The 21,944-nt window shown below is 48.9% G+C and overlaps 7 protein-coding genes across 7 annotated transcripts; 3 read left to right on the top strand and 4 right to left on the bottom strand.

Annotated features, from left to right (window-relative positions):
- Positions 1-639: 639 nt before the first annotated feature.
- LTR64_007596 (uncharacterized protein) lies at positions 640-1,382 on the top strand (the record flags this gene model as incomplete). The annotated part of the gene is made up of 2 exons (XM_064901914.1): positions 640-686; positions 737-1,382. 2 exons carry the CDS (start codon positions 640-642, stop codon positions 1,380-1,382), a joined length of 693 nt encoding a protein of 230 aa, XP_064751593.1.
- Positions 1,383-1,815: 433 nt separating this feature from the next.
- On the bottom strand, positions 1,816-2,350 carry RBL2 (tubulin folding cofactor A; the record flags this gene model as incomplete). The annotated part of the gene is made up of 2 exons (XM_064901915.1): positions 1,816-2,010; positions 2,186-2,350. 2 exons carry the CDS (start codon positions 2,348-2,350, stop codon positions 1,816-1,818), a joined length of 360 nt encoding a protein of 119 aa, XP_064751594.1.
- A 461-nt stretch (positions 2,351-2,811) lies between these two features.
- SEC21 (coatomer subunit gamma) lies at positions 2,812-5,665 on the bottom strand (the record flags this gene model as incomplete). The annotated part of the gene is made up of 3 exons (XM_064901916.1): positions 2,812-3,041; positions 3,090-5,537; positions 5,590-5,665. 3 exons carry the CDS (start codon positions 5,663-5,665, stop codon positions 2,812-2,814), a joined length of 2,754 nt encoding a protein of 917 aa, XP_064751595.1.
- Positions 5,666-6,138: 473 nt separating this feature from the next.
- On the top strand, positions 6,139-6,903 carry PLP2 (Proteolipid protein 2; the record flags this gene model as incomplete). Its single annotated transcript, XM_064901917.1, has 1 exon — positions 6,139-6,903. The coding sequence occupies one exon, from the start codon at positions 6,139-6,141 to the stop codon at positions 6,901-6,903; it is 765 nt and encodes a 254-aa protein (XP_064751596.1).
- A 1,552-nt stretch (positions 6,904-8,455) lies between these two features.
- Positions 8,456-9,562, top strand: YAP3 (AP-1-like transcription factor; the record flags this gene model as incomplete). Its single annotated transcript, XM_064901918.1, has 3 exons — positions 8,456-8,581; positions 8,634-8,929; positions 8,980-9,562. The coding sequence occupies 3 exons, from the start codon at positions 8,456-8,458 to the stop codon at positions 9,560-9,562; spliced, it is 1,005 nt and encodes a 334-aa protein (XP_064751597.1).
- A 1,850-nt stretch (positions 9,563-11,412) lies between these two features.
- On the bottom strand, positions 11,413-14,874 carry LTR64_007601 (uncharacterized protein; the record flags this gene model as incomplete). Its single annotated transcript, XM_064901919.1, has 2 exons — positions 11,413-12,963; positions 13,165-14,874. The coding sequence occupies 2 exons, from the start codon at positions 14,872-14,874 to the stop codon at positions 11,413-11,415; spliced, it is 3,261 nt and encodes a 1,086-aa protein (XP_064751598.1).
- A 725-nt stretch (positions 14,875-15,599) lies between these two features.
- LTR64_007602 (uncharacterized protein) lies at positions 15,600-17,564 on the bottom strand (the record flags this gene model as incomplete). Its single annotated transcript, XM_064901920.1, has 2 exons — positions 15,600-16,073; positions 16,146-17,564. 2 exons carry the CDS (start codon positions 17,562-17,564, stop codon positions 15,600-15,602), a joined length of 1,893 nt encoding a protein of 630 aa, XP_064751599.1.
- Between the last annotated feature and the right edge of the window lie 4,380 nt (positions 17,565-21,944).

The following is a 21,944-nucleotide window of genomic DNA, read 5'->3' on the forward strand; positions in this document are numbered from 1 at the left end:
TCTTATTACTTCGTTTTGGGTTTCATGAAACGTGCACGATAGTGGCTGTGCTCGCTGTCTGCCTTGTGCACCATTGTGCGTTGCTGGACATAGTGACTCACCTTAGTCCCTGACGTGAGCGTTGTGATACATCAAGCGTGCCGCTACTACACCTATAGTGGCCGTGATTGGCGGTAATGCTCGCGCGCGCACCTCCAGTCTGTGCAACTTCTGAAATCATTAAATTCGCACCTTCGTGTTGCTTGCTTTCTTTCCTGCACCGAACTTCCCTAGCGCCGACCCAGGTACTAGTATGGTCCTCTCCTCGCCCTATCGGACATGTCAGTGTTCGACCTACGACGAGAGCATGTAAGAAACGGCTGCCCAGAAACCCATGATCTTGGAACCCTGGTAGCTGTGATGTGATTGCGCCGAACGGACGATATTCCCGACCACGGTTTACCACGATTGGAGCTTCTTATGCACGGTGAAGACCAGCGGCACCTGCCACATGGATATGCAAAGTATGATGCAATATCTTTATGCGTGTTTACAAGTCCCTCGTTACAGGATACCACATCTGAGCTTTCTCGTTTCTTTCTCTTTCCCATTGACTTGCTAGACAAACAAGTACGCAAAGAGAACACCAAACCTCACGATATGTCAGGCATTAACTCAGGAAACGCGCTCGACGCTGGAGCTTCTGCGTACTGGCTGCCCTTCATGTCTGTAGGACATGACGACTGACCTTGACTAGTGCTACCAAAAACACCGAATTCTCTGATGGCATTCACGAGGATGTCTCATCAGACCTAACTCGTGAGCATGGACCTGGTGGAAAGAAACAACCATGGCCAGTAAGCAGTGGCAAGCCCGGTGGTGTTGGCATGCTTGACCAACTCGGAGGCACAACTGGCAAACTCGGTAACGACGCAAGCATACAAAGTGGCAGCTCGTTTGCTGCTGGTGCATCATCTGCTACGAAGGACACAGAATTGACCAGTGGCATTCACGAGGATTCTGCTAGAGGTATCGAGAGTGTCAAGGGTGCTTCGAACATGTTCTTCCCGTCATCCACCTCGTCCTCAGGATCAGGTTCAGGAACAGGCTCAAATATTCTGTCCAACATCAAGGACGAAGCCAACGCAGCCAAAGAGAATATCTCTGCCGCATCCAATCAAAACATGACCTCTACTTCTAACACGAGTGGTGGTTTGCTAGGAGGACTAAAGGATAAGATTGGCGGAGTCTTCGGCTCAGCTACCCACACTGGTACTGATAGCCCAATGGCGGCCGGTGCTTCATCAGCCACAAAAGACACAGATTTGTCCGATGGTATTTACGAGGAGGGAACCAATGCAATTGAGAGTGTAAGAGGCGCAACAGCCAGGAGGAGCACGTGAGATGTCATGATGTCGCTGAAGGGAATTGTCCCAGTCTCCACGCTGTATTGCTAGAAGTCTAGTGCTGGGACGATTCTGTATCTGTTACAAAAGCATCTTCATTCTCAACTACGTTCCAGATAACTCTTCGTGACAGGCAAGAAATGAATGTTGACCACGCGTCAGTGCATCACGTGCTTCCATAAAACACGGGGACTATCACTAACCAACCTTCACTATAAAAATCCATACTACTTTCAATACATGGTGATACTCCAATACGTGTATGAGGTAAACTGCCAAGCGACTTCCGCAATCGACTATAGTACTACCTTGTCGCCCCTTTTGATAAAAACTGGACATAGCGTTGTCCTTCAGCCTCCAGCCTCCAGCCTTCTTCTCCAACCAAATACCCATCATTCATGTCATCATTGGATCCTTTCATTCCAGAAAATTACTGTCCATTGGGATGAGCACTATCCGGATCATCCTTCTGACTCTCAATAGCCTCCGCCAAAACCTTTTTCGCCTCCTCTATCTCATTTTCGTCCGTGCCAGAATCAAGTTGGGCTTGAAGTTTCTCCCTAGAGTTTGCGATTCGTTCTCGGAGGGAGGGGAAGACTGCTTTTGTTTCTTCGAGTGCTCTTTTCTTTGGGAAGGAGGCAGGGTCAGTACGGTTGGTCCATGTTGGGAAGACTTGGGAAGTTTCCGAACTCATCAAGGGTCTATGGTTCAAAGGTAAGGCGTGTCGTCTCGTACGTTGTAGAGTGTCCCTCGTAATCGCACGCCAAGACAGTGGGTCAGAGGATAAAAGAAGCACTTACCTCTTGCTTTAATATGTACTCCCGGTTCCCGTCAGTATCGTCAGTCTGCTTCTCGAGATCTGCTATACGCTTCTGTTGAGACACGAGCTCTTTATGATATGATGCTTCTTCCTTGACTAAACGTTGTAGCGCTGACGTAGCGATCTGAAGTTGAGAAGGTGGCATATCTGGATGTGAGTGATTTGAGACGCTATCGAATGGATGGGAGCGTGGATGTCTTCGAGGAATGAGTCAGAGACAATGCCTAATGTGGTTGTGATTGACAGAATTGAATGCGAACATATAGGCAAGTGCAAGTGATGAGTTGATAGGCCTCAGAAGTGAGGTGCCTGGAACTTCAGGCAACCAGAAATACCCCAGTCACGCCGCTGTTCTCTTCGAAGGAACACAGCAAGTACTACTCTACTAACTATCCACCGAGCCAAGCATCCTCAATTCTGATGGTCAGCAAATCAGGACATGATTGTAGTGCAACGATTTTTGAGCAGTCTGTGACTCGGCTCGCCCAACGCTAATACCTTCCAGCCGGCTCTATAATCATTCCTCGTTATCTCGTAATCGAGTTCATCTGACACAGTTCGACTCCTCCTCTGCCTTTCACATAGATCGCGATATCTTGTATATAATCACGCTACACTAGATATAATCGCTTGAGCCAAACCAGCCTCCTCAGCTCGTACTGAGATTTTCACCGTCAATCCACTCTTGGCAAATGCCATCTTCACCAGTCCGGCTACTCTACCTCCTTTAATAGACTTGCCATAAAGCTTCAGTGTATGCGTGGCATTCGAGAGCACGACGTCGGTTCCTTCCAGGGGCTGCATCGATAGAGTCGAGGCTAACTGTTCTGTCGCGTCTGAATCACAGTTAGTAGCTGCCTGACTGAACGTTGCCTGGAACTTACCTGTTAGGCTCTTAATGTTCGATAGTGCCAGAGTCTCGCTGGCTTCCTCTCCGTTAGCACCTGTGCCTTCCCAAATATGGTCGAAATTGCCAGCAAAGGCAGGCACAATGTAGTCGGCGCCGGTCAGCTCGACGCCCTCAATCTCGTATTCATCGTCGTATCCGCTGTCTTCTGCTTCGCCAGTAGTTGGATCGATTTCCTTGCTTGTAAACTTCAATGCATTGGTGAAGCTGGTGACTGGGAAGCTTTCTTCACCACCTGCCTTTTTGAAAGCCACGTATACAACGCCTGGCTCATTGGTCTTCAAGACAGGCGCGGGAATGACGAAATCGTCTTCCAATTCCGCTTCTTCATCTTGTGGCGCGGCCGATACTACCACGTTTTCTAGCACCGTCGCTTCCAGAGTGTTCTTGATGTCGTATTGCAAAACGATATTGTCCTTGAAAACGTGTTTGACAGCGGATACCACATACTCTGTTTCACTCTCGGTAAGCTCGACCGGAGCACTGGATTTGAGTACAGGACCATAAGCTTTTAGTTCGGGAATGTTCGAAAATATCTCGGTATACTTCTGAGCAGCGTTTGTGGCATTCGAGACTGCTTCGGAAGCACCGTTCATCTTTGGCTTTTCTGGTCCAGTAGTGGGTGCCTTGAGTGTAGGTGTAGCTGTTGTGAGCTTCTTAGTGCGCTCTTCTGCCAGAGCTTGTTCGTGTGAGACGACTGGTACGGATGAGATGTCGAAGGCCTTGCTGAAGACTGATTTGTCGTCGGATGTGACATACATGACGAGCTTGTGCTCAAACGTCGACAAGGAGAACATGGAATCGTTCTTGATGAACCTTTCAGCGACGTCATCTTCCTCCTTCATCAATCTCAAGTTAAGAGCAGCACGGTCTCTGACCTCGTCGTCCGTATCGTCCAAGCATCTAGTCAGTAGCACTGTCACACTCTTCTTAACTTCCGGATCTTTCTGACCGACACCAAACTTAGCAAGTGCTGTAACTGCTGCAGCTCGAACCAGCGCGTTCTCTAGAACAACTCGGTTGTAGATATATCGGATGTACTTTGTAGGGTTCGGCGTCTTCGGGCCTTCTACACCAATCAAATGCAATATTCTGACGGCCAATTTCGTAAACTCGCAATCCTCAATAAACTCACAAAGATGTGATAACGTCTCTTCCTTGCTTCCTGGCACGAATTTGATGAGATCGAACATGCTCTCCACAACGGCTCGCTTGAACTCGTAGCCACCTTCATCACGTAGAATGCCACTCAAGAAGGTAAGCATACCAGCTTGTTTGCTGGGAAATTTCAAGCATAACGTTCGAATTGCTTCTACAATTGTGATTTTGAACTCGTCCGTGATCTCAGACATGAAGCTCGATATCTGCTTCATTAATCTATCCACGCTCGCCTCGTTACCTGTCTTGAGTAGTGTAGTGATAGCAAAGGTTGCGACTGATCGATTGGCATTGGAGATGAGAGCCTCGATATCCTGATTTGCAGGATTTACGGCATTTGGCTTGAAAGAAGCAAGCTGGTGTAATAATCGAATAGCAGCAAATTTCGTGACTGCTCTAGGAGAGGTGAGGAAGAGTTGCAAGATATGCACGACCTGGGCAGCTTCGGCATCAGTCACGTCGCGCATGTCAATAATAGCTTTGGCAGCCTCGAAGTTGACCATCTCACTCTTGTGCCTCAACCAGCTATCAAGCATTTGCATCATAAGTTTTCGTAGACTCGGATCCTCTTCTGCTAGTCTGGCTGCCAGCCTTACCAGCATCATGACACCAGCGGGACTCTTAACAGCACCTGCAGCTCCATACTGCTGCACCATCTTGACAAGCGCCATACGGTCATGCGAGCGCATCTGGTAGAGTAAGCCAATAGCATGATACTGGTTCATGTAATTTGTGCTCGCAGCTAAGGAATGAGAAGAGGTTGTAGAAAAGCCCAAGAAGCCACCTGATTTGGATGAGGCCGCAGCCTCCTGTGTTTCGCTCTGCCATCTGCGTACAACGTCTCGAGCGATAGGGAGGAGGTGATAAGAGGAGACCAGAGCTGCAGAGGATACAGAAGGTGATTTGTCGACTATGGCAGTCTTGATCATTCTTTCAATACTCTGGACGGTTGTAGCATCTATTATCCTGACCAATGCTCTTACTGAGTTAGCCTTGTAGACAACCTCGCTGCCCACTGTCATGTCTTTCATAATGATACTGGTCGACATTATAATGTCCTCTGCTGAGCTGGAAAGTTCTTTTAGGATCAGATACATCATCTGGCGCAGTGAAGGATCCTTGTTTTGAAATAGTTTGGAAATGCCAAAGAACAGTGTGGTGGCTTCGTTGGTAGGAAACTTCTCGCCATTGAAGATGAGCATTGCGATCTTGGTGAGTTGGGCTCGACATCTTCGAGGCGATATAGGTGAAGAGTTGAATATTCTTGCTGGACAACAATCAGTACTCGCACTCGACTATGGGTGCGCTGACAGGCATACCATCCTGAAAGACAATCGTCCGGTCTAATTTGAAGCCGGACGGCTCGGCGTCCTCGTCCTTCTTTGCGTAACTCATTTTGTACAAGATTTGCTCAGGACGAGGGATTTCGAGTGCTATTTTAGAGTAACCAGGTGTGGTAAACGAGGGAGGAAGCGGTGATGCAGTCGGGTCAGCATGTGCAATTCCGTATGATCATCGCAAGCACAGTGGGAGAGTAAGAGAGTGACGGTCGGGAAACGAGGTAAGAAGTGCCTTGAGCATACAGTGGTCGACGTTGACCAGATTCCCTACAGTCCCGTCAACTCGACGTGCATAGGTGTTCACGCCCAAGCATCATTCCCCTTGTGAATTGTTTGGTGTGCTGTGGCTTGCCGAAGTCCAAGCCACACGTGGCGCCCATTACCACATTCACGCTCAAGGCGTTCTTCAACCATCCACTCATCAGACAGGCACCTACGTTAATAATCACAGACTCGTTCTCTTCATCTGATGAAACCCACAACTACAGAACCGGTGCAACTCGCCCACAAAACATTTTAACCACCACCATGAATCAGATGCCAGATATACCAGTCCAGGTGCCCATAGATAACCCTAATGCTGACACAGAGTGGAACGATATACTACGTAAACATGGCATTATCCCCGGAAAGCCAAAAGATCCAGAGCCAGTCATACAAGAAGCTCTCCTGGAAGCTCATCAAAGAGCGCACGAAAACCGACTAGAGGACAAAGATCTCGACGAGTTGGCAGCACTTGAAGATGACGAGGACGAGGCATTTCTTGAACAGTATCGTCAGAAGCGTATGGCTGAAATCAACGCCCTCGCCAAAGCAAGCAAGTTCGGAAGTGTCTATCCATTGCAGAAGGTCGACTTTACCAGAGAAGTGACGGAAGCTTCACAACAAGCCTATGTGTTTGTGTTCTTGTCAAGCTCTACGGACAGTAATGTCGAGTCAAGAGTACTCGGCGAACTGTGGAGAGAGGTGGCACAGAAATATGGGGATGTGAAGTTCTGCCAGATACGTGCGGACATGTGTATTGAAGGATATCCCGAAAGAAATTGCCCCACAATTCTGGTGTACAAGGATGGAGATATTAGGCGCCAAATTGTGACACTAAGAGAATTACAGGGGGTCAGAACGAAATCCGAAGACTTGGAGAGAGTGCTTGTACAGGTTGGTGCGGTAAGAGAGGGAGACACGAGGCTGAAGAAGCGTGACGAAGATGAGGAAGAGACACAAGGCAGACATAACGGTCTAGGTCGGACGAAGCAAGCGACCAATGCTGATGATGACGACGAATGGGATTAGACGAGTACCAAAAACAAAATGTTTGTCCTGTGCCAAGCGACGCTTTTTCCGAGCACGACCTGAGTTGAACGAGCAGGAGACAAGAATATTGCAAGATATCAAATCTTGCTAGACCTAGGTTTGATGGCCTGGGATCGATAGATAGATTCATGACCCCGGTTTGCTCTGCAGCCATGCCAATAGACGTGGTAATAGAAGGACACAGGGCTGAGCATCGTTGTCTGGCCCCAAAGCCGAAGAACCAGAGGAACGCGTCCACAGTCAGGATGCTGAGATGTGCGTCGGAAAGATCAATCAACCATTCCGAGGAGGTCGGCGATCATGTCAGCAGCCACCTAGTCACGATCATGACAGAACGAGACCGCTCCCAGAGTGCAGAACAACTCAACTAATCACAATCTTCTAACTTGTGTCGGGCAGATGCGACCTATGGCCACAATATATATGCGTTACTGGCCTCTTCTTTCTTACCAGCCAATAACCCACCTACAAATATCTATACAGTACTTACGAACAGGTAGGACAAGCGACAGGCTGCAGTCCTCGTCTTCAACAGCAGTCACGATCCATGGTGTGGTGCAATCAAATACCCTGAACAGCTCGACGGCACGAAGGAAGCCTGTTGTATGGTCGCATTGAGTCTAGGGTGGAATCTACTTGGTTCAAGTTGTAAGGGGAACATGCGTATTGCTGAGTCATTCCGGCCCCGTTGTAATATCCAATAGGTATCCCAATCTTGAGTAGACAAGTATCGTTGAACTACTGGGCAGGAAGTATAGGCCTGGATTCAGCTGAATTGGAAAACTTCTTGATGTCTTTGTGGGCTTCGCTTCGTTGATGGCCATGTCCGTTGCAGCTGCAGCTCAACCTGAATTTGTCTAGCATTGTAATTTATGGTTTTCAGGGTAATTTTGGTTGGGTAGCTGCAGTCGCGATGATAAGTTCCGGAATCATTGGTGCCAGGTCGCTCTGCTCACTGACTTTCAGGAGCAAAAGACCAGGGTCGACATTGCTGGCCATTCATATCTACGCGTAACTTCCTTAGGCGTCCAAGTTTTGCTAGAAGCTACGAGTACAACGAACGTGTGGTCTCAAGCTCTGCACCTATACCATGTTCCTCCACGAATAAGCGCGAAGTCGTATGGTCGAGACTTCACACTTCTTCTGACTTGTTTTCTACTAGGTGCCCGTCTCTCCAGCATTTCCCAACGTCGTGATACGATCGTCTTCATATCTTCACAACCTGCTAACGCTCTTTGACTTACGCTGAAGACGGATCTGTGGCCAAGCTTGCGTTGACTGATACATAACTTGTCATACACATCGGAGACAACCTTCAGCGTCGATCACTCGATAGGCAGTGTCTGCTTCGTCTTCAAAGTCCTACCCGAGAGAGCACATTGCTAAAGCCAATCGAGGCGGCCTCCCATATAGCTGGCGTACCCTTCTACTAACACAATATACAAAGCTATGCATTTCCTACTGCGGTGACGGAAACAAACGTTCACATCCTCGGGGGTTCTAGATGTCTCGGCCTTACGATCCAACGAATATGGATACAGGTGTTGACTTCACATACTTTAGCTCGGCACCTGTACCTGTTTCGTACTATGGTCTCCCACCAACGCCTCAAAGCAACACGCCTCGCGGCGACGACTTCAAGAGCTATCAGAGTAATGTTCGTTCCCTCATACGGACTCGTGAAGGAGTGCAGGTGCTGACTGTTTTAGGATCCCTTTGATCCTGCCTTTGCAGCTGCCTTTCAGCATAACTTCCAATATGATCCTTCACAGTTTGTTACTCAACCCCACCATACGCATCATCAAATAGCCAGCATCACGCCGGCTATCCAGTCGATGCAACAAAGGCCCCCGTTGATATCACTCCCGACGGATCAGTCCTACGATCAATTCGACGATACTGCCATGAGCCCTACCGATCCTACAGGACTCCAACGCAGCAGTAGCGAAGAGAAGGATAATCTTACACCGCAGCAAAACAAGCGAAAGGCACAGAATAGGGCTGCGTAAGTCACCTTGATCTATTCACACGCTGCATTGCTTATGCGACACGCAGGCAACGGGCTTTCCGGGAGAGGAAAGAGAAACGTGTTAAAGATTTAGAAGCACGGAATACGACTCTACAACACCAATACATTACCCTGCAGACTGAGCTTGAACGTCTTCGAAGAGAATTGACTCGTGCAACTACCGAAAATGAGATTCTTCGAGCTACCTCTGGCTCATCGTCTAATGGTCCAGCGCCGTTCCTTCTTGACAAAGATAGAGACGATTTGGATTCTGTTGTGCCAGGGCCTCTGGGATACACACCAACCGATTATTCTTCTAAGCTGCGGACCACCAAAGAGAGTACTACGGACTGGGTACCAAATGCAAAGTGGGCACAGTTTGGGGTACCCATCGCCGACCCCATCGATGAGGAGAATGGAGAACCACTCTACACAGCTGGCCAGACCTGGGACTACATTCAACGACATGAGCTGTTCAAGAAAGGCCTTGTCGACGTAGGCGATGTTTGTGAGCGGCTAAAGAAAGCTGCAAGATGTGGTAACGGTCATGGCCCCGTCTTTCTAGAAGGTGACATTCGAAAAGCCATTCAGGAGAGTGCTGTTGCTGGTGGTAGAGATGAACTAATTTAATGCAGCGCGCTCAAACAACAGCTTCCAGACCAATACCACCCGACGCATTATGCTCGGCAAGCCGCTCCAAAGAAATCTCTATCCAGTCCATCTTTTCAACAGGGTCACCCCGACGTCTCGCGGCAGACTTCGCAGTCGCAGTACGAAGCAAAAGAGACTCTATGCCAAGCTTGATCGACCAGGACGCGTCGCGGGTTTGTGTGGAACCATCCAGCTCCACTATAGTGGTTACTAATCATGCAGGGTTTTGTGGGAACTTCACCTGTCCGACTCAACCCTGGAAGTCAAAACGTGTCAGAGCTTGCGCAATGTGTTACACCCATCAGCAAATAGACCTGCAACTCTCACAACCAATCTGTTGAGGAGACCAATTCTCTGGTGTTCAGCAAACGGGTTAGTCATCAGTGCCGCTAGTGCTAATGAGTGCAACCGCTTGCAAAAGCCTCGTTTCGAAGTATAGCCAACGAATGAGGTCCAGAGCCATAAACGACCGGAAGCTTTGTTCCAGCATACACGGTCTATCTACAAAGAGAATGCAACCTCCGGTCGCGATCCTGTGTCGGTTCATTTGCTACACGATGGTGAAAGCCCACGCCTTACTCTAGCTTCTTCTACGGGGATTTCGGGTTAGGTGTTTCTCCCGCAGCTCACATAACGACTACACTTGCCTCTCTTCGTTTCAGTGTACAGCCAAAATCACAGACTCTGTCGCCTCTAAACATCAACGAGCTGTGCAAACAATTTATGCAGAGCAGACTTCGTTGATGAATACGTAGCATCACCGTGGTGTCAACCGCGAAGAAATGGTCTCCCGCTCTTGGCAATCGCCAGACCTCAAGTTGGTTACGCAGTGTACGATGCGAGCGTTATTTCAGCAGGATGCTGACACAGCCTGGCAGCGTTCGATGCTTAAGCCTTGTTGCTTGCCTTCAGATCTTGTCAAGGCCTATGAGCTAGTACTTTAGCTTCGTGTTTTGAAGCAAATGTGCTCAAGAACACAGCATTGTCAAATTTACAAGGATACACATGTTATACCAGAAACAGCACGATGTTCGTGCATAAAAAGCACACGACAATATGTAAGACGTACCATTGAAAACGCGGGCCGATGTTGACGTCTGTCAACGCTACAGCGTTTTCTGAGCTAGCCGCAGTCGTGACTACATGATAGATACAGGTCGATCCGCAACGCGCTCCAAATCTGCGTTTACTTGGCTTTGGACACAGACTGTCTGGCGAAGATGAATCTGTGCTCCTTGCATGCATAAGATTCTCCATCGGGTTGCAGGAGACTTGAATCGACTTACTTTCGTGAACAAACGATCCACGAGTTTGCATTAAACGATTCCCCAAGACCATAGAGAGAGCACGAAACAGACCTTCGGCGTCTGATGACCCGATGCCGAGACAAAGTATTACGTGATCGAGAACTTGCCCTCTTCGATTAGCTAACGCTTCTCCACTAAAGCATAGCCACAAGCTGTACGGTTCAGCGGACTGACCAATACGTAAGGATCACATCTTCGGTCAGTCGACTGAGCATCCAAGAATTGATACAGTTTCGATACTCTACAGCGTACGTCCTGCTCCTCGGCTAATCCTACGTAACCATACGAATACGCCTGCTCACATTGTGCTAACATCTTGACGACCTGCTATTGATACGCTGTTGACATGCTGCTGACACGCTATCAATACGCTTGTCGTTCTTGGGTCAAAAGGCATGCGCCTTGGTTAGTCACATCGACACTGGAAACATAGACATCGTCCAGTCAAGGCTTGCGAGGAGAACACAGCTCGAGAGGGACAGACCAAGAACAACAGACGATGCGTCAGAAACTCCCCACCGTCTACGCATCGTCGATAACACCACTTTCCAGGGCGCTGAGATTATTTTCGTAAGCGGATGGAGCATGTTCATGAAACATAGTCCTTCCAAACCTCACCTCATTGAATCTTCCCTCAACGTCTCGAACCCATTTGAACTGAATTCGTGTTGCAGGACGTCCGACTGGCGTATATTGCCTCGACTGCTCAGCACCTGTGATCGTGGTCTCATCAGGATCACGATCAAACACTCGAGTGCTTTCGAGGATGAATATTTCTCCAGGAGCGTAGAGCTTCTCGGTCGTCATCACTTTTCTCATGCCGCAAAGCTGTTTCCACATCCATGTATCTTCTCCTATTCTGTCGCCAGCAACATTGTATGGTGGTGGTGGCCCAAGTGGTGGCTGTGCGTAATCTGCCGAACACCAGGATTGTGCTGTCTTCCTCACTCGTTCTGAGATTCGTTCTCTTATCAGTTGATATGCGCCGGTCAGGTCTTTACCCAGGAGGGCGGCAATGGCACGAAAGTCGTGTAATGTACCTAGCGACAAACAAGGGACGATGTCATTCGCATTGACCACCGAAGTGATCAATCCACGAGTCGCAATCCGAAGACTAGATGAGACAGCCGCTGGAGAACCAAAGGCATAGACGTGGATTGGTCGACCAGCTGGCAATTGAATTGGTGGGATATCTCGTGACGAGGAGGTATGTGGCCTCGAAGGTAGCAGTCTTGGTTTAGTCGCTGTCACGAACGCAGGGCTGTCCAACTCGCCAAGGACATGTTTTGTAGGTTCGGACAGCATGATAGCCAGAACTGCTGCTACTGCTCCACCCAAACTGTGACCAACAAAGACAAGTCCAAATTCTGGATATTCTTCTAAATATTGTTTCAGGGTAGCCATGATATGGTTGCCGTTGCTGCTGTCCATGAGCCGACGTGCTGATTCTCTGATGCCACGATGGACTTTGTAGGGCTGTCCCTGCCAGTAGATATCAGTGTAATCGCAAGCCATATCAGTCAGCAAGTCCTCAAAGCCCAACGTACCACGACACGTTAGCACAATAGCCTTGGCCTCGAGATCGATGGCAACAAAATGTATCAGAGGTGACCAACCATCGGACCATGTATACTCCAGGCCTTGCACATCAATAAAGGAAGACTTGATAATAGTCTCAGGTGGTAGACCTGTATATTCTGAGAATGCCGAATGTTCCGGATGGACAATCAAATCCTTCTTGTGCGAAGGGGTGTGCGACCTTGTGTACATGCCCATAAATGATAGAAATTGCTCTCCGTACGCAGCAGAGGCAAAGCGTACAAAGCGTCTCAACGTCAGGATGAGATGAGAGCTTGGGAACTGACCAGGCACCTTGCCATCCTTTGCCAGTGCCATCAGCATTTTATCGTTTTCAAATATCGACCTCCGCGGTATGGGAACTCTGGGAGCAAGCACCAACGTCTCGTCCTTTTTGTCTTTCGCTCCTACTGACACCAAACCGTGTGCAAAGGAGTTAGTGCGCCTGTGGTGTCGCCCAGAATCTCCATTCGCATGGCGGAGTGAGAATTCGGTCTGTGATTGTGTCTCTCTGATCGAGTTAGAAGCTTTGAGATGTGCGCGTGACATTGTTGGCGAAGGAGGCCTGCTCTCATTCGAATGTATGGAGTATGAATCAACCTCAGAATATGTAGATGAGCGTCGCTTCTCGTGCACAGTAAAGTAAGTTGAACCATGATTCTCACTCGCGGCAGGTGTTGTCCATTTTGGACTTACCATGGGCGTTGTTGCCTGCGAGGAGGGTAGATCAAACACCGGCTTGCGTGGTACTTCCTTATTGCTGGTCAATGGCCTCAATGTTTGTGAAAGTGAAAATGCGGTACCACTTCCTGAGTTGCTCCTCGCTCTCGAAGGCCCTGATATCATTCTGTTCAAGGTAGCCGATGATTGTGGTGGACTCAAGGATTTAAGTGCTTTCTTCCAGACTCCTGACCTGTCGTTTCTGTCAGCCCTACTGCCATCAACGGATTTTCCTCTGCGACTGGACGATTGTGGAAGTTTGCTAGGTCGTGGTGTTTGTGAGTGGTTAATTTCAGGCGTGGCTCCCCTTGTTTTCTTCCGAACAGCTACAGGAGTAGAAAGAGTTGACGCAGCAGTAGCTCTGTTGGGTATCTGTCTGCTGCGCATTTCCACAGAAGTCGTTTCACCACTACTTGAGCCTTGTCCTTCGGCAACATCAGGTGAATCGGAAGAGTTGGTATTGCTTGCTGTTGGTGTGCTATCGTCCTCATTCGTGGCATCGGAGGCTATATTTACAAGCGATTTTGAACCATCATATTTGTTGACGTCTGCTTTGGATTGTGCCTTCGAGACAGTGCGAAAGGTGATTATTTGACCCTGTGGACTCTGTTCGAAGTTAGGACGTTCAGAGACCATCACCATACCAGGTGGGGCTTCCACGTTAGCAGTTTCTGAGCCATGTATCTCGACCTGCACTGTCTTTACCAGCATTGTATCTGTGGTAATAGTGGCTCTTGTGCCTTGCGGAAGCTGTTCCATGATGCGCTGCCTGATTTGCTCATCGGTAAGTGGCATCTCATCATGAGTGTCAAGAGCTCCGGGGTTAATGAAAGTCTCTTCTCCAATTTGTCCAGCAATGACAGTGAAATCATCTCCGGACTCCTCTTGAGTTGGCGACTGAACAATAGAGGTCGAGGTAGCAACAATAGCATCCGATCGTCGTGTTCCGATCACATCGGCGCGAAAACCCTGGTCGTTGATGACGATATCCCAGACAGTCGCTTCACCACCAGTAGCCCTCCATTCCAGCTCTGTTTGCCTTCTAGCATTACGCTGCAAGAACAAAAAGCTTGCGACTGTTGTCAACAAATTGAATGTGGAGATATCATAGTAACTGCCATCTGGCTGTGGTTTGTACAGTTCTCTTTTTAGTAAAGTAACAATTGCAGCTACAGCCCTGGAGGTTTCAGTAGATCCGAAAAGAGCATTGAGAAAGTGTAAACCAATCAGGGCAGTATCTGAGGTCCAGTACATGGCAGTCTCAGCCAGGTAAAACGTCGAGGCTGCTATAATGGAGGCAGCAGACATTCTGGTGTGCATTCTTGTGAGCCACTTTTCTACGAGAGATTCAGCCTCTTCTTGCCTCATCACCAAGTCGGCACGAGAGTTCACTTCTCTTCCTGCGGCTCGAAGGACGGCCTCGCATATGGTCTGATTCAGGCCAATAAGCCCATGAGTGGCTTTCTTGCCAGCAATTAAACCCCATTTCCCTGCCACAACTCCTGCTCTTATTGTCACGGTGGCTGCGCCAGTGCTAGCTGATATTCCGTTTGCAATGGTTCGCCAGAGAAGTGTTGGACCCTCGGCAGGTCTTTCGAGTGCTTCATATCTGTGCTGCTCGTACTCCAAGAGTGCTTGCGATTGTGATGCATCCAGCTCATCCTCATTTGCCTCAGTCATGGTCATATGCCGTGTGGGAGGAGGTTGAGGAGGATGTAGGCACGAGTTACTACCACAAACAGGCGGTGTATGAGCATCGGGGCATAGATGCCGTCCATGAAGTCGAGAGAAAACAACTGAAAGAAGAGAAAATGATCACATGCTCGAATCAGTTGACGCGCATGACCTCGACCAGCGTCGCTGCAGGAACCCGTACTGGCAGTAGTCGACTACTTGTTCCTGATGGTGTGGATGCGTACTATAAACGCAGGTTCGTATGAAGGTCGACTATCCTCATACTCGAAAGATGGTGGGAAGGCACGACCCAATAGGCGCTTGAACAATGACGTTGTGCGAGAAGTCACAGGTTAGGAGGGCGCCAGGATTTCAGAGAAAGATATTCTGGCATGTGAAATCTGGCTTTTCTTGGAATCTTGGTACCAAATGATATATACGTACCAGATTATGCAACGTCTTCAAACCCCAAGTCGCTCAATTCAGATTCGCACGATGCTCGCGTCTTCTACGGTGGTCTCTCGCAACGACTTCCTAACACGGTCCGGCATACCCAGCCGACGTCTCTTCATTATCAACAGGAGGACGTCAGGTCTTTTCTCAAGTCGACTCTCACGATTTCATTGCGTGTCACGCCTGTCAGATAAGGCTGTCATGCCGAAGCGACCACTAATCCAAGTCGATTGCACGACCTCTAATTGGTATACAAAGGCACCTACTCTCGCTCAACACTCGTGCTATCTGCTACTTGCCTCAACATCTTTCTCTCCTGCCTTACTCGCCTGTCGCTGCCTCTTCAACTCCATCTGTTCTTGCCTGATCCTCTCTTGCTCTTCCACCCCTGTCTTTGTCTTCTCATGCTCACGACTCAACTCCACCTTTGTAATGAACAAGCTTACAACGATAAGCAGTGCAGCAAAAGCGACATAGAATATCCACATCGTACTCAATGAGTCTGCATAAGCTTGGTTCAAGACTTGTCGCTGCTCGGGCGACAATCTCTGCAGTTCGTCGATTGTTGACCCGAAGCTCGATCCAGCAAATTGACCAGCAAGCTCCGGCCCTAACGATCGTTCGATTTGTGGCTGCCGCTTCGTCAATTCGTTCTGAAACACTACTCCACCAAGCACAACCGACATACTGGTTGCGATGTTTCGAACGAATCCATATGTCGCGGTGCCCACAGCTGCATCGTATCCTTTAAGATGACTCTGCAATGCTATAAGTGGGGCCTGGAACAGTGGTCCTGTTCCGAGTCCTGCGACTACCTGGTAGAGAATTACCTTGACCCAGCTTCTGTGCGCAGGCAGATCTATCAACAGACCCGAACCAATGCAAAGAACAACACCCGATACCCAGATGATCTCCTGATACCGACCTGTCTTCTTGATAGTAATGCCAGTTGCAATCGACGTGATTGACAAGGGGATCACCAGTGCGAATAGTGCCGCTCCTGAGACAATTGGTGACAACCCCATGACGGTCTGGAAGTAAAGTGGCAAATAATATGACTGTGCGATAAATATGAATCCGAAGAGGTAGCATACGCCATATGCTGCCATGTTTGAGGTGTCTCTAAATAATCTTAGTGGCATAATGGGATATTTCGCAAGCTTCCACTCCGCAACGAAGAAAAGCCCGATCATGACCACACCAAAGATGATGAGGCACAGCACAAAAGCACTAGCCCAAGGTTGAGCTACGCCGGCACTCTCAAGGCCGTATAAGAAGCTGATGACACCTCCGACGATCAGGAGACCACCAATCCAGTCTACCGCCTTGATGCCGTCCAGGAATTTGGTCTTGGGAGTCTCAAGCTTTAGGTAGAAGACAAGTAACAACAAGCTGATGCCGTCCAGTGGTAGGTTGATCCAGAAGCACCATCTCCAGCTCACTGCTTCAGTCAATGCACCTCCAACGATGGGCCCGACACCAGAAGCCACAGCCCAGGTCAAACCGACGAAGGCATACCACTTTGGCCTCTCCCTCATCGAAAACAGATCTGATATTATAATGTTCACCAAGATTATCAGACCTCCAGACGCAAGACCTTGTACGACTCGAGCCACAATGAGCATTCCAATACTTTTCGACAGAGCAGCGACCAACGAACCGACCATGAAGATGACATTGGCAAGGATTAACATCGGTTTCCTTCCCCAAATATCGCTGAACTTCCCCCAGAGAGGCGTCGCGCTTGCATTGGCGAGGAGGTAAGCGGAACCGACCCATGTATACCCAGCGCTCGAGGCTCGGAAATCCTGTGCTATCGTAGGCAACGCCGTGGTAATGATTGTGACATCCAGAGCACTTAAGAAGAGGGCCATGCATAAGGAGAACATGATCATGCCTATTCTGAACTTGGAGAACCCTTCCGCCCTCGACGTCTGCCTGGCCAGTTCAGGTCTCTTTGACTTCTCGCCTGGCGCATCATCTGAAGTTGGACTTGTTGGTGACCTTTCTGGGGATAGGGAATCTTCCTTCGAGGATGTCGATGAGCTAATTGATGCATGTGCTTGGTGATTTGGTGCTTGTGCAGTTACGTCCTCGTTGAAGCCGGCTGCAGCACTTGTGGCTGGATCAGTCGACACAGCTGTTGTGTCAGTCGTAGCCTGTGTGGAATCGTGTAGTCGTGATGAGCCATGGTGAGAGTCGACATATTCAGCTCTGTCAAGCTCTTGTCGCTGAGCTGCGGTCGCCATGTTTGAATATCAATAAAGTGAACTATACAGACATAAAAAGCAACAGTCTGATAGGCGAGTGGTCGCCTCTTCGGGTTTCCAACAGTATGCTCGTACAACAAAGATATGCAACCAAAAAAATATTGACAATGATACCAGACGAGCTATGTGCGATGAGCTGAGACGAAAGCTATAAACAATCACGTTGTTGATAAAACGGTGACAGCTAGCATTGAAATGGTCATTGGCGAGAGAGAGCAATCGCCTTCGATGACTACTATAGATGCTCTTATTATGGTTTGGAATTTGTTCGTACACAGACCGTAAGAGGCGATCGATGACGGATGCGATGTTTTGGGCGCTACCTCGTATACGGAAGGTCTTCACGACCAAAGGCGCGATCGCTTCCAACAGCGGCGTCGCGTGATTGCTAATTAATATGTCTATGCTTCGCAACTGAGTAAAAACTCTTTACACATCACAAGAAGCTGAGCATCGTTGCACTGTACGAAGTTCTGATTCAGATACTGTAGCTTACAATCCCATGGCTGCAGGCATGCCCACCACACGAAGTCTTGAATGTGGAGGTCCGATGTGCTTAGCGATCTTGCTTAATTAGCCTTTCGGCGATTGGAGATCTTAGATCGGACCCGAAATACTGTGCTGTGTCTCCGTGTCAAGCTGCATCAGAGCAATGGCAACCAGCCACTGACTTTGCATACCAATCACATCGCGTGGCCTGTGTTACAGCTGATGCATGTATCGTGTCTTGTTAACAGCAGTAGCTCAAGAAATAGAAGCTCGACTCCGCGCCGTGGCCGTTAACCCATTCCAATCTTCTTCCAGGCCCCAATGGCCATCCACTTCAGACCTCTGCTCGACCCATCGACCGAGCGAACCGTCGTGCATAGGCTGACCGCTCATAGTGATCGATGGCCCTTTACCAGGTATACACCACTGAAGAGGCATTGAGGCTGTCAGCTTGGCCGAGAGACCGTACAAGGTGAGCCAGATATGCGAGAGTACTTCCGCATAACACCATACTCGAATATCAAGGAACAGTTCCCCTCCTGCCTCACGGCAGCCGTCGATAGTCGCACGAGAGTCGTATCCTACACGACCTCTTTCGATAGTCTTGATCATGTAAGACCAAAACTGTATAAACTCGTCTGCTGTCCAAGGCGTGTGTTCGGCTGGTTGTTTCGCGGGATACACAACTTTTAATAAAGCGGCATCTCGTTCAGGTGTTGTGGCGTCGGCGTCTGTTTGACCTTCTTGTCGCATCATGAACCTCCGCTCGCTCCATTGCGAACCTGTCAGTGGAGCACGTCGTACTTTAGCGACCGTGGAGATATCTGCGATCCTGATCAACAATTTCCAGTACCCGCGCTCACCATTACGAATGGACTGCGGTGCTTGGCAAGGTCGAAAGTGATTGAGCAGGTCGTGTTGTTTTGCTAACTCGAGCAGGTAATCAGGTATGAAAGATCTGAATTGTCCGTTGGTATTTGTATTTGTGGTCTGGCATTTGATTCTTCTTGGCAATTTTCTTATTGTGTCAAATTGGCGTTGAAGAGAAGGAGTCACGTCCTCGCTGGCGTCTGACTCTTCCGTCCAGCGTACAGGCGAGCTTATAGGACCGAGGACATCGCGCCTTGTCACGTCTTGTCCTTCGGGGTCATCTGTAAGATTGATAGTGGGTGATGGGTTTGGCATTGATCGACGTGCCAATGGGCTGCTTGTATCTAGATACTGCATAGGATCTGAACTGATTCCAGTACTGGCCGCCGAAGTCATTGACTGGCCGTGGTGGTTGGTGTTTGTATATGTTGTTCTCTGATCTTTGCTCCCCTTCGACCCAGAGGCTAAAGTACCCATATTCAATTCATGAGAACGTATAGAAGTCTGTGACAATACCTCGATCACAACTTGCTCGTCCTCTACAAGCCTTGCCTCGTTAGTATTAGACGTTACTCGCTGCTGAATTGCAGTGAAGTTATTATGCTCCAGAATGTCACTGTCTACAAATGGAAGTGGCCTAACCTCGATACTTTCACTGTTAGTAAAAGCTTTATCGACAAACGATGTATCTTCGACAAAATCTGGAGGAAAAGAGTTTGATATGCAAGGGGCTGACGATGACGAAGCTTCCGAAAGTGACCGACGAGGCTTCGGACTCGTCGTAACTGGCACCAAAACTGTTGGCGCGGGTGCGGTCCATGGACGAGGTATTTCACTTGATTCCTTGCTGGTCCTTAGGTAGCCTGGAATAGGATTTCTGAAAGCAGGATTCAAACCTTTCCTTGTTCGGGGGAATGAAGTACGCTTTGTTCGCTTCGCTGCGAGCATGTCGGTATCAACTTCCAGCTCAAGCATACGCTTTGCTGACGCAGAGTCGTGTGTGTCACTTGTGTCACGCAAAAATGTGCTTTCCACAGGAGAATCTCGAGACTGCACACGTTTGATTTGCTCTCTTGGTGTTGTTGCAGTTGGCTCGGATTGAGTATCAACTATGCCATGTTCGCTTGTGTGATCGATACTGTCTGAAACTGCCAATCGTCTTCTTGGCCTGAAGCGAGCCACTCCTTCTGCAACACGTTTCCAATGTGCGTCGTCCCTAACCATACTAGGAGCTGCGATATGTACCCTGAGTTCGAATTTATGCATGCTAGGGGAAGAGCTGTTGACGATAAATACACGGGCAGAGTGATTGCATTCATGATGGCGGTGTTCTGTCAGAGCGAGACGTCACAGTGTAACAGTGTCCAGTCGTTGGCAAGAGCAACAATGAGGAGAGAAAGTCATGCAGTGTCAGAGATCCATCTTCGCTGATGCAGGATCGGGTAAGTTCTCCGAATACTAAAGTGGCTCACTACTGCCACAACTATGGCGCATGAACCGTGCATGATTGGCTATCGCCAAGACAAGAAAGAGTAACATTCCAAATAGTTGCTTAATCCTACATATGGCAATCGTCGATTGATACCGTCAATTACCTGATAGTCATCGATATGAGTAAGCCCCAAGTTCGTAGGACTCAGCTTCTCATGTTCCTGTGCCGCTAAGCGAGGCGTGCAAAATGTAGTAAATTCTTTCTGGTGGTCTTGCATCCTTCACCACATTTCTGCATCTCCTTTGCGTATCGGACCTTCGAGTCACCATCATAGAGACTATTGAGCTGTGTTCCTCCAAGCTGTACAGACCACGCAACGGTCTCGGTGTCAGCATTTCCATTTCAGTCAAGAAGGTGCAGACGTGAATGTCAGGTCCGCGACGACCATGAGAACTACCCACAGCAAACCCGAATTCTGAACAGGAATCGAACCTATGTGTACTTGATCAGCAAGTCAAATTTGACGGGTTTCCAGTGCACATTTTCTGTCTGGCGACGGCATAAGTATCGACTTTGTATCGCGCGAACCGCACCACGTTCAACCAAGAGGTGAAGAAGTGCTGATGCCGAGCTGCTTCAGAGATGGCTGAACTCCTGGAGCAAAGAATCTTCAAATCCAGAAGTCGGTCTGTTTGTTAAGCAGAAAGTGTGGTAACAGGCAAGCAGATTTCAGTGCTCTGTTTGAACTTCTATTTGCTTTAATCTGACAATTCCTAGATGATGAATCAATGGGTTGTCGTCCTTGTACGTGCAGATTCTTGCACGATGATCTTTGGTCTTGCCAACTGGGGAACTCGAAAGGTTATAACACAGCACGAACGGCAAGTGCGCAATCCCCGCCAAATTCGGCCAAATTCTGGCAATTGTGGCGCCGAGTCTAGACTGTCCAAAGAAGAAAAATAGCATTTTTTCCAGCTTGCTTGAGCTTCAGTGGAGAGACAGACTATTGCATATGATGAGATGCTTACTGTGCACCACCGCAGGCACTAACTCTGGATACAAGGACGCGAATATGTATGCATAATCGGAGTCCAACATCCGCCATTCAGCTATTGGCTATGACGGAACTCATCCTCGGTCAGGCTGCAAGAGTATTGCTCAATGCGATGGTAGTCGACAAAAGAACGACACGCGTCGCGAATCGTAGGTTATTTTGAGACAATATGTTTGCGCCAGGTCTATCTACTACGTGATGATTTTCAGGACCGTCCGCTCTACCGACAGCCTGGACAAGTGATATTGGCAGGCGCGGTCGAATCAGATTACTCGAGGCCAAGGCGTGGTCTCCACAGTTCCACCCTGTACTTGACTTGCGTTTTCAAACGTTACCAGGACGATGTGCATCGCCGTCCGTTCCTACAACACAGCCCCAACCATACTCAGATTTCTCATTGACGACACTTAGCCGGAAGACAGGTGAACCTAGCTGGCTGAACGTGTTGACTCTGACGTCCCGCTGTGGCTGGTGACAAGAAGCCATACCCACTGGTGGAGGCACGCATCCCGCA

Source organism: Lithohypha guttulata (assembly GCF_036872675.1).
Source record: "Lithohypha guttulata strain CCFEE 5908 chromosome Unknown scaffold_6, whole genome shotgun sequence".
NCBI lineage: Eukaryota > Fungi > Ascomycota > Eurotiomycetes > Chaetothyriales > Trichomeriaceae > Lithohypha > Lithohypha guttulata.